We start from the raw sequence: 12,867 nt of genomic DNA, 5'->3' as shown, positions 1-12,867 counted from the left end.
CAAGCATTCACACTAATAATAAAGATTAGAAGAACAATACTGTGAATGCTTTTCAAGCATTCACACTAATAATAATAAAGATTCGAATAACAATACTGTGAATGCTTTTCAAGCATTCACACTAATAATAATATGGAATCTGACCAGTTGCTTAAATTCTTGATTTAATTTAATTGATTGACCTTTATTATTATTATTATGTATTTATTTTTATTTTATTTTCAGTTGTTTCAGACTGGACAGACATGACTGGGGGATAAGAAAGAAAGAAAGAAAGAAAGAAAGAAAGAAAGAAAGAAAGAAAGAAAGAAAGAAAGAAAGAAAGAAAGAAAGAAAGAAAATAGAAAAACAGAGGGGATGGACAGTTAGAAAGGGCACTTAAAAAAAATCACCTGGATCACCTGTTGAGAGAAGAAAAAAACAGAAGAGAAATTTTTCAGTCGTTTTGTACCGGGCCGCGAGAGTTGAGGCTCGGGTGTGAAATATATGGTCTTCAGGGTTTTTATCGGTTTTCATCGTTATTTTTTTTTAATCGTTTTTATCATGAACTCGGTTTCGGTCTTTTCCCGTGCGTTATGAATAAGTCTTTTTTGGGTGCCGGTACTGGTTTTATTTTGTTGTATTTATCCGCGACACCTTGGAGGCCAATCCAATATTGGCGGACATAAACCGGTCCGTGGCGCACGAAAGGTTGGTGACCGCTGCTTTAAGTAATAATTTTTTTAAATGGCACATGACCAATTGAGGCAGTGAGCTATCCGTTTTTTATTTTTCCTAAAACCAACTGAAATGTCTCGTGTAGACATGCGTGTTTTGCTTTAAAATGTAGCTGGGTTTGGTTGCAAAAGAACAAAACACACATAAATACACAGAGAGAAGAATGTGTGAAGAATGCATGAGAGAGACGAGACATACTATTGTTCCAGCACAAACAGAGCAATTAACAACATCCTGTTTGTGTCAGGAAGAAATAGTGCGGTTTAACTTTGAGGGGGAAAGAAAACAATTGAAATAACAATTATCTCGAAGTACATTCTCATTTGTTTACAATAATTACCACTATATAATTATGCCTATCAATTTGACAGCAATCATGCTACTGCTCCTGACATACATGTTGCAGTGTAAGCATTAACAGCAAAACACAGAAGGTAATAAAATTCACATTTGGAAAGTATGTCTACTTAATAATATGTCAGCCTGTCAGCAGTCATGGCATCGGAGGAGTAGACTATTTTTCTCACTTAGAAATCGAGTCGTTCAACATGTGAAGGCAATAAAGACATCAATGACATTGTCTCTCAGAGAGGCCATAAAACACTCATTGACAGTTATTGTTCAGGCTCTCAGAGGAGACATTATCTTGTTGCTCTGGAGGCCTCAGAAAGACAACAAACCTCCATTTGGCTGTGGACAGTTTACAACCCTGTACCACACCTCAGGATTTCTGTAGCTGTGTTCAATTAAAGTCTTCAGCAGGGATGGGGAATGTGCAGTGAAAATGGTGTCTCTTTTATCTTTCAGTTTGACTCACTCTGTTTTATTACGTGTAGCATCTGCACACGTCAGGGGGCATATGCAAGTGTCCTGTCCTTGTGGTTGAACTATTTCTTGTAACTCAGATACGTAAGCTGTGGTTTAGTAGTTACGGGGGGGAAAAACCAAGCAGAGACATATGCAAGCTGACGTCTACCTAATCTCCTCTCTACTTCCATACTCCTCACTTGATCTGCATATTTTGATAAGATTTAAGAAACTGTCAATTGGCCACCGCAATCCTGCAATTTTTTACCCTGGCAGTCACTACGAGGCATACGTGTATATGAAAAAACAAAAACACTTTACATCAAAAACATTTGGAACCCCTTTGAGCAAACAGTCTTAATCACATATGTTGGGAGAGTCATCTCAAAAAACTTCACCAATTTTCAGAGAAATTCAAAAATGACTGTTTAGCCAAGCTATGAATAACAATACATACAAGCAAACATACTCATGCATGTGTGAGACCAGATATTCATCAGTGTTAGAGGACCTGTGGGAGCTTTCCCAATTCTGTCCCAGTCTAGTGCATTCCAAATCTTAACTCATCTTTGTTGCCCTCTGTCTGTAGCAGAGAAAGACATATTGATACTATAACTGGGTCACAAGCTACTTTACGGTAAATGGTCAATTACAGATTTCACCCTAAAGACACACATATTCCTGTAAATTCCTGCAATAGAATTTCACAGCTTTATGAGTATGATGGATGGACCAAATGTCTGGAGCAGGTACTCAGCTCTTTGTCAGCAAGATGCATGGTCCCTGGGCGCTGACCTCACAGTTGGCTCCTAGCAGGATGACACAACAGATACAAAAATGCTGCACAGACGCACACTAACACGGATGACCAGTAAATCAGGCAGCAGCCTCTGGATCACAGCCAGAGGTACTGAGCTATGTTCTGATTCCTAATAAGCACCCCGTGGCTCCACACCGCAGGAGAATTCCTCTGTGGGTTCTGTTTTTGTGTGTGCATGTGGCAGCACACACACATACAATGAAGCGTTTATGGGTTTCAGCAGAGTGTTGCGTGAGCAGGTGAACTGTAAGGGTTTAAGCAAGTTTGGCTGTATGACAAAATTGTTTTTCTGGCAACCTTGAAGAGAGAAAAAGGCTGTTAGCCTAATTCTATTTTGTGCATTTAAAGGATTATAAAGGCATGCATCTTAGTCATCCAACCCCATTTCCTTCTCAGTATTCACTCGTCTGCCTTCCTCCTCTCCATTCTTCTCCATCTCTTCAATCCTTCTTCTCTTCTAAAGACACTTGACAGGTGAAAGCTGATTCTTGGTAGAAACCCTGCCTCTGCATACACTAGCTGTCTGACTGCATCAGAGAGTGTTTGCCTGTGTGCGTGTTTGTGTGTGCGTGCACGCTCATTTTAAAAGGCCAAGATGTCAGTATGTTTTTCCATTTAAAGTTTCTCCACCAGTGTTTGGTACAATAATTTCTGTCTCACTGAGAAAAAAATGAAAGTAACGATCAATAAAACTTTTTCAGCTGTAAAGATCATGTCTTGTAAAAAAGTTCAGAGCAACCAAATCCCGCTGCTCCTCTTTTGACCTGTCTATTTGTCCACATGGACCAAGAAAGGGGGCAGATGGGAGGGGGAAGATGTGTTTTCCATACAGTGTGTCACAAGTGGAAGTAAGAGTACTAAGACAGTGGCATTTAGGTTAGGAAATAAGGCCACATTTTTAAGCGCAAACCTAGAAATTGGGATTTGTAAGGACGATGAGAAATGTGGCTTTCTAACGCATGCTGAGAAGAATTTTGGATGAGAAACAAGGAGCAACAGGGGGAGGAAGACACAGAGGCCTTTTATGTGAAGATGACATAATCACCTGTTGCCTCCATGTACAGCTGACATCTGCGAAATTTATTAACTTTCTATCCTACCCTCTCCTCACGCTCTTTTTCCATCCAGCTCCCTAACCGGGCACAGACGCTATCTCACATAAGGGTAATTCTATTGTGTGCGTGAAAAGAGCAGATACTTTCATGTCCATGAAAAAGTGACATTTTAGAAGTAAGACAGAAAATTACAAATGTGTGTTTTAGAATCTATTATAGTCAAGTGTGTTGACAGTTGCAGCTGACAGCCATAGACCTGGAGGCTAACATGTTTTCAGTCCAAATGCCATTAGGACTGAAATGCCACATGCATTTAAAGCATGTTTAACACCTTCACAGCATACCTGAAGTGTTGTGAAGTGAGTTAAACATGCCCACAGTATTTAATCTGGATTCGCTCAGCATTATGAATGTGTTTTATAGGAAAAGCACTGCTAAAAGTGTGTGCTGTAAGTGTTTAGGTCAGTAAGACTAGAAAAGTCATCAGGATTATTTTATTATTATTTCATTTAGATACAGGAGAATCTAGTGGATTGTTCCATCAGCAGCAGCCTTGGTGATGTTTAACACCCTGAGACTATTAAATATAATACAAGGAACATAAACAGAAAACATGAGAAGCAAGAAGAAACAATCTCGTGAGCACAAAGAGGGACCTACACGCTAAAGGCTGATTAAATACTAACAAACAGAAGGTGAAGGAGACACAGGTGGAAGCTACTGAGAACAATTAGGGTAGGGCGGGCAGTCACAGAGGAAGAAGTCGCACTAATGCAAGACATGAATGAAAACCAGCCTTGAAATTAAACAGGAATTAACCAAAAGACAAACACTAACCACAAAGACAAAATGACTCACGTGGGGGAACGGGCACTAACAGAAAAATGAGATAAGGGATGTCGATTTAAGTAAAACTAAATCAAGGTATAAACCACAAAACACAGGATTGCAAAACTGAAACCCATCACTGTAATGACAGTAGTAGCAACAAAAACCATACCATGAGACCTTAGCCTGCCTGCTGTAGCTGTGCATTTGTGACTGGTTTTGCAACCCCCTTCAAGACCCGCTTCTGCTTTCCTGTTTCTGTCATAATGTCGTGACTCTCCGCCTCCTGAATGTATGCACGAGAAAGGGTGGGGAAGTCCCAGAACAGAGCTGTGACACCCACTGTACACTGCTGGAAAAACCAAAACCCTTTCTTAAGTATAGCTGTTTTCATTAATATTAGCAATTAAGAGAAAGTACAGCAAAAAAATTCTGAAGGAAACCGAATGTACCAGGGTGATGACATATTACACTTAAACTCACAAATATGGGTTCAGAGGAAAATACTCCCAAAGTCACTAGGATTCATTGTCTGAATGCCTGAGTGTCAGTGAGGTATTTGAGATAAAGGTCAGACAGTCTCAAAGTAGTGTGCAGTCTGTACATAATATGGAAACTCAATCACTGTTGAGATCTATCAGTCTGGACCAAAGTTGTGGCTTTACTGGCAGATGGATGTTTTCATCAAGGCTAAAACCCTGTCAAACACAAACAAACTGAATATTTCTCAGCAGAGTTATGCACTGATTGCCCATATATTGCACACTTATCTAAAACCTTAAAAACTGGAGCACAATAAATAGGTTAATCCATTCTTCCGGTCTGTGTCAATTAATGCCAGAATCACATCGAGCTCCATTTAACACTCACTGGATTGAGGTTTCATCAAAAAAGTGTTAAATTATCTCCCCAGCTGAGACAAAGACACAGTGTTCTAGTCTAGGATCATCATCATAAAAACAGGGTATTAATCCTAGATATTAATCCTCATGCTGGCTCCACATGTGCCTATTGAATGATAGCTTCATCCTTCACTCCACTGTGGCCTTATTTTAATCAGTGATATGCATGTAATATTGTAGATTTATGAAAAACTGGGTTAATGCTTCTTCTTGTCATTTATTTAGAGGCTGCTCCATTTTGCCCATTATCAGTGTTTTGGGGGGGGGGGGGGGGGGGGGGGGTTAGGAGATATTTGTTATGAGAAGCTGTCTCTGGCACTGAAGCGCAGGACTGGCAGGTAAAAAAGAATGTTGTTGCTAATGTACTGTCATTCATTTTCTTATGTTTCAGAATTTTTGGAGGCAGGAAAGTATTCCAATAATCATTTTCAACTCAGTGCAGTAAAAACTCTTAGCCCTTTCTCTTTTTTATTCTTTCTTATACACTAGTTTCCCCTATGGGTGTGTTATATTATGTCTACACGCTTCACGTGTGCTTAAAACCTGCAAAACAGACACTGCCTCAGTGTAAACATTTGGCTGCGGGGAGTCCTTTACATTTACCTCAGGGAAGTGTTGCCCAGGTCGCTCTTCTTTGGCCGGTCAGCTCGTGTGTTTCCCCGGACTCAGTTCCCTGCAGAGAAAAGACCCTCTGAGCTCCAAGCTTGCTCAAGGCACTCCTGGAGGTACCACCCTCACCGCAGCTCTGCTCCATCGCCCTCACACACTCTCTTGAAACATTCAAACCAAACCAAAGCCACCTACAGTAGCGCTCTTGTTGTGATGTGATGCTTTTTATATCATGTGTGTCAGTGGCCATTTTGCTCAGGGCATTTTGACTGTGACCACTTGATTGCAAGAAAAGAAGTCTGTTAGTAAGCCCTGCTTTGGATAACCAGTAGAAAGCCACTATAACCACTTTTACACATTCTGGTTCACAATTATAAATTGAAAATGATTTCTCTCACATTGCTGCCTTACTTTACCTACCAGTAAACTGCTTTCAGTGCGTGATGTCTTCTTTTAGTCATTCAGTACACTGCATGTGCTTGCATATGTTACCAATCTGTTATAAAGGAAAGGTTCTCCACTTCAATTACGCTGGAATTTCTAACAAGGTCCAGCAGTGCAGAACAAAGCTAACTTGCTCCTGGCAAGTGCCAGCAAGCAAATAACTCTTATTCTCCACATCCAAGTGTATCCAAATATAGTCTAATTAGCTTTATAACTCAAACAGGTTTCATATTCCATCATTTTTCATAATTCCCTGTATCGATGCTGAAATCTGTGCATCATTGAAGTATAAACCTTTTGGAAACGGTGGAGGGGGAAAAAGCCTTGTTTTTAATACAGCCACCACACATTATTGAGTTTATCCAAATTAGGTTGTGAAAAGCTTTTATAAGACATTGGGTGGAGATATTTCTCAGCCCACAGAGGAAGACGTAATCCATTTAACAAGAGTTACAATGTCAACATTACCAAAAGGGTTTGACGTTCCAACAGTGATACAGAATTGTTCGCGTTTTAGAGGAGAGTGGGCGTATCAGTGATTACTTACTCAAGTAAAACAAGAGTAAAAAGCACTTACTTATTATTCATGTAAAACATGAGTAAAACATGAGTAATAAGTAAAAGTAAACAGAGCAAGAAGGATGTACTACAGCTTGCCATGGTGAGGTGACACACACCCAGCACACTGAGAGAGAGGTACAGATCTGTGTAATGCCTTGGCCTCCCTGTGACAGCCCTCTGCCAGTTCTGCAGTTCTGCTCTGCTGCTGCCAAACACGACCACAACATGGGCCTCTTCGCCTCAGCAGCAGGCGCTCTACTATTACAGCCATGCATGGCTGACCCCAGGTCTACCAGCTGTTCACCAGCAGTATCCATTTGGTGCTATATTCTTTACAACTGACCTCAGACCAGCTGTAAGACAATACTTTACAAGACACTGAGGGGGGGAAATGCATGCCACAATAATGATGACATCAGTCAAGTGATGGCTCTGAATAATTGCTTTTCAACACTTTGGTCTCATTTAAGCACCAGTTATGCACTTTCTTTCTTTCTTGTTTTGTTTGTTGGCCATGTTGTGCATGAAGAAATCTGTAGCCTTTGCATTAAACACATATTTCTTCTGTCAAAAGCACACAGTGTTCTGCTCTACTCTTTTCTCTTTTTGCTTTGGAATAAACACAGACACGCACACGCACTTGATGACGCCAGCCTCTGAGGTCATGAACTCACAAGCACTTCTTCGGCCTTTTCTCAGCGTGCATTTTTATGTTGTGCCTGCATTCATGCAGAGTTATTGGCAAAAGAAAGTGGGCCAATGGAAGATACTGAGTATAACCTTAAAGGTGAGTCACTGTCTTACTGTGCACCAGCATTGATGAGCAATACCTAAATTGGTGGTGAAATACTATTTGCAGTAAATAAAAGTGACATTATGAAGTCACAGAGAGTTGGGGGATGGCTGCAATCACAGCATTGTGAGGCAATTCAAGCAATTAAATATCAGATTTTCCAATTATAGGGACAGATGGGTATCAGCTTATGTGTGCTGGCATTGAGATCAGCTATAATTCATGTAGCAGGACTGCAGTTTAAGGCAATTCATATCAAAATCAATAAACTAATTCTTGGTTAAACTACTCATTATCAGTGTCATTCACTATTATTATATATTACATGAATTGCTCCTGACTTGTACTTATATAGCACCTTTATACTGTAACCAAGCAGCCACTACTACAAGCCTCATACTCCCATAGATGTCTTGGAAGTAATTTGGGGTTCAGCATCTTGTACACTTAAGTACATGGAGTGGAGGGCCAGGGATCGAACCACCAATCTTCTGATTAGTAGATAATCTGTTCTACCCCCTGAGACGAGTCTTCCTCTAAATGTGTTTTCACTGACAAATTAACACTTCAACAGCTTCTTTTCTCATGGCTGGCCTCTCTGAAATGCACATGGTGACCCAAATCTTTACATAATTTTAGTTTATAGTCTAGTGAATGTCCAGTTCTGGGATACATCAGGAAATAATGGAACAGCTGACTCACATAGTTGCCTATGATGGATGCAGGAGAAATTGGCAGGTGTAAGAACTTGAGGATGGCCAGATGACTCAGTCTGGGCAGATCCTAAATGGCAAGCCTTGTGAACTGCCAATTTCAAATTAAAAAAAAAACAACATCAAATCCATCTGTCAGGGAAAACATACCAAACTCCAAAAGTGTGTTCATAAGAGCTGTTTTTTTATTGAAAAGCACATGTAATAAAGCAAAGTACATATAGCAGAAAAAACACCATTACTGCTATTTATTTTGTACAAAAGAGGACAAGACAATACAAAAATACTATGAATTTTAATACAAGTAGGGGGTGTATTTTTTAGCATATTACAAATGTAACTATTACAATCTACAATAGTTTATTTATCTAAATACAAAAATCTGTCAATCGATGCTTTTAAGCAGCATTTTGTAAAGAACACAGGTCTGTATAGTGGATATATCTAAACATGTTAAGAAACAATATCTTACAGGGTTAATTTTAGTGATCTATACATTATTTATATATTTATAAAAAAGAGAGAGTAAAATGATAGGACGGACTATACAATGAGAAAGATGTGCAACATGGCGGAGTGTGTTGTTGGAGGATATCTGAGTTGGCTGTAAATAAAAAGGACTTCTGTATGCTGTACTGTACAACTGTTAGTGATTACACAGGACAGGCTATAAACATACAAGGTTAAAGATGCTTCTTAGCAGAGAATAAAAATATTAGATCCACAGTTTTTATAACTCACCTGCTCTCAGACATACAGTGGAACACATTCACGCTTGTCATTTGACACAGTTTATCAAGAGGGGGCTCCTTTTCACAGGGCACATTCAAACGAACACATGCAATCACACTGACAACAAGCACGAGCATACCAAGATAAGAATGCACACGCACATGCAAACACTCGCACACACACTTTGAGAGACAGACATCCACTGCCAATGAGTGATTGAGTGGGTGAGAGCCCCTCCCTGCCAGCGGAAAGAGCCCAAATCATCCCAAAATAATGTGCCAGCTTTGCTGTAAATCACCCTCTGTGCATGGTAACAGACCACACCCTTTCATTCCACCCACCTATCACCTTCTGGTTTAGGAAGCTACAGAGAATAGCCCCATCACCAAGAAGTGGTGGCACAGCCACGCCTTTTGTACAGGCAGGCGGGTGCTGTGAGGTCTGCCCCCATCCTTCCATAGAATTTAACCCCCTTTACTTCATCTAACTCTCAAAAATGCAACATCCCGGGCTTGGGCCACTCTGAAATCCACTAAAAAAAGCTTGATGTGCTGATCTGGAGACAGAGGTCAATGAGGTCAGAGGGCCTGACTTTCCAGGGCCTAAGATTTGAAATAAAAGGACTCCTCTGTAGCCTGTTATAAAGGCCTACTAAGATCAGTGTGTGATCCATACAGTGGACTGTAGATACAGAGTTTCTATTATGAAAACTATGTTTCCCCCACATATGAAGTCTAGTATGAAACTACCAACCTGGGTTTGTTTTGCTTCTCGGAGTCAATATTTCTGTCTCATTATGTCAGCATGATCAAGATCTTTTCAGACAGACATCTCAGGCAGCAAGTGGTGATAATGGACAATGGAGTTAAAACAGTGCTATAAGTTATATTTTTCTATATTGTTATCATTTCTACGCTGCTAATTATTGCAGTAATTTCCTTCCCTTAGGTAAGGAAGTTGTTTTCCTTTGCTGTTCCAAGGCCACAGAGAGTTTGGGGAGGAAGCTTCACTGGAAATCCCTCTCTCCCTAGGCAGGGGGTTTGCCTTTTTTTCCACCCTTAGCTCTGTCTATCAAGTTATCATCTTCTTAATTAATTTTGTCTTTCAGCTTCCAATTCTTTCTTTTTTTTTGTGCTCAAAAGGATGGGCTCAAATGCTGATTAGTAGTTATAGTAAATAATAAGTCTGGATAGTGAGAGTGGACTCTGAAGTGCAAATCTCAAATCTGATACCCTAGTCCACAAAGTGCCTCCAGCTGGGGCACTGCAAAAGGGCGGAGGATGCCATTCAACAAGCAGCAATTGTCTCTTGTCGCTACATTCTACTGTCCGATGGGAGGTGAGCAGTGCTGCGATTGGCTCCTCAGTCACAAGACGATGTGGGCTCCCTCACACCATGTTGTGGTGGTTGTTTCTCTCAATGATGTCAGATGAAGGGAGCAGCTCCTTCTTAATCGGGGAGGGCGGGGGTGTGGCCGGCTTCACCCTTGGCTTGAACAGGTCTGACACATAGAACACCTGGTGGACACAAAGTGAGATAAGATGTGAAAAGAGAACTAAACAAAGATTGGATTGTGTGCAAAAAAAAGTTTCGCAGTGCTGGTTTAATGCAAATGGCACACAGTGAAGGACAGCCAAGTTACTGTTTTAATTTACATATACCGTGTTTAACTTATCTCATTTGATTTGACTATGCTTTAGTCAGTCTTACAGAGGCATTTCAAGGATGTCTGATTCCAAGATATGTGTGAAGTATTACATTTTATTGTACAGCAGAGAAGTCAGCCCTCTATTGGTCGGATTAAGTTGTAGAATAGTTTCTAAAAGTGTAGATTCTGGTACAGGACCTGAGCTTGAAATATGGGAATGAATAAACGGTCTGGCTTGTAGATATCTGAAAAAGTGTGATGCTGGTAGACTGTATTTATTACAAAGCTGTTCAAATTATTCTAGTTTGGCTGACTATTCCACTTTTGTGACACTCCATAAATATATTATCCTGATAGAAGGTTTAAAGACATGGACACAAACAGGCTAAGAGGGGAAAAGTCATGGAGATGTGGAGATGGGCGACTTTAAAGTGGCAGTTGGAGGGGTGAAATTAAGGAAAAGGCTGTTAAAATTCACGCGAGCAGCTCATTCCTACATCTACTCTGATCACATGCTGGATATAAATATAAATGTTTATTCTGGTCATAAACAATTGCTTCAGTGGGGACTGGTTACTTCTAGTTCTAGTTCTGTGACAAGTGGCATCATCCCAAGTAGAAAAATAAAGCATATCAATCCCCGCACACATCATCATGCTACTGTCAAACAACCAGCCACAGGGTAAAAGACAGATTTTTACCAAAAAAAGTACCTGTAGCTTTTCAAAACTTTACAAGGAAAAATTGCTTTTATAACCCACTAGCTTAAAAATTTTAAGTGCTAAAGTTGTGTACCACTAGTGCTGAGACATTTGAGTGACAGGTAGGGTGCTATCCAGGTCCCTAGCTGTCTTTAAGCTTTATCACAGCTAATTCAAGCCTCCAAACTGAACCTCTTGACTGTGTTTGTTATTCTGGTGCTTTCTATTTTCATTTGAGTTCAAGGCTCCAGTTTTGGAGACTGAAATTCTAGTATTTAGTTTGCATGTAACTTAGCATGAATTAGCAGGTATCTATGTCTGTGCAGTGCACGCATATAGTCTATGTATGCACCTTAGAACTACATCCTTTCATTCTTGAAATCAAGTCTTCAAAAGAGGTGTTCTCGAACCAGTGACTACATACAATCTATGCTCGATACAAGAATATTAACATGCACATGTATTTTCTTATGGGCGGGATGTTCTTGAGAAATGTTAAAGTGAATTTTGCATTATATCTTGATGTCCCAATGAGAAGTCAGGGGTATCTGCAGAATGCAATGTGGGCATCGGCTAGAAGATGATCTGCTCCTAAACCCAGGTTTTTTCTTTTTTGTTGGATGAGGAATGCCCTTTGTGGTTAAAAAGCATCTGTAATCTTGATACTTTTTAGTGACAAGGAACTCCCTTCTGCATTTCCTCCACCATGTTCAGTCCCAGACTGGCAACACTGAGTAATCTGACTGAAGGAAGTGATCTTAGTATTGCTCACTCTAATATAGGAGGGATTTAAAAAAAAAAACAAAAAAACAAAAAACTAATTTGGTGGTGAATAAAGGAAAGGAGAAAAAAAATAAGAAAAAAAAGCTTTTCATAAGATCACAATGACATCATATGCCAAACAGGAAAATGGGGCAAGAGTGGACAGGAAGTGGGCCCATGGAAACTCTAGCCCACTGTATCAGTGGATTACCGTTTCCACTTACACGGAGCAGAGGTCAGTCATGAGCAAAACTGGCTTCAGCTGTGGACTAACACACACAAATACATGAAAGCACACACACATAATTGGCAGGTACAGCAGCTTTTCCTTCCATGATGCCAGTCCGGGCCGAGTGAATGGCCTGTGCGATGGAGTCCAGGGGGGAGAAGCTCCCATCAACACTAAACTATGTAAAAGGGAACCTTTACTGGGAACCAGCAGTACAAGGAAATAAAATGAATATTTCCCTCAGGGATTTTACATGGATTGGAAATGATGCTGTCATATGGAAATTGTCTCAAGGGACAAACAGTAGCCAGTTTAGTGTTCATCTGGGTTTTCTGCCCAAAATACTTGACATGCAGTCACTGATCTATTTATAAAACAAAAAGTGTCCCATTCTCCGCTATTTAAGCTTGATATTTCCAGACTATAAGGACACTTAGCGACATTTGATAGAAGGGCGATATGTAGAATGACACCTTCATAACAGATGGGTGCTTTCATGGACTTTAAATGGCCCTTGGTGTATACAACAGTTGGTTTGGGCACTGT

General features: G+C 40.3%; 1 protein-coding gene across 2 annotated transcripts in view; it reads right to left on the bottom strand.

Moving 5' to 3' along the window:
* Positions 1-8,412: 8,412 nt before the first annotated feature.
* The window catches only part of plpp3 (phospholipid phosphatase 3), a 28,128-nt gene continuing 23,673 nt past the window's right edge, over positions 8,413-12,867 (bottom strand). For both annotated transcript variants that reach the window (XM_026157713.2, XM_026157714.2), the window contains exon 7: positions 8,413-10,498. In XM_026157713.2, the coding sequence (XP_026013498.1) occupies positions 10,370-10,498 (129 nt within the window). In that variant the 3' untranslated portion in view covers positions 8,413-10,369. The remainder of the gene's footprint in view (positions 10,499-12,867) is intronic.

Source organism: Astatotilapia calliptera, chromosome 23 (genome assembly GCF_964374335.1).
Source record: "Astatotilapia calliptera chromosome 23, fAstCal68.1, whole genome shotgun sequence".
In the NCBI taxonomy this organism is placed as follows: Eukaryota; Metazoa; Chordata; class Actinopteri; order Cichliformes; family Cichlidae; genus Astatotilapia; species Astatotilapia calliptera.
This window is presented reverse-complemented; position numbering and strand designations above follow the sequence as displayed.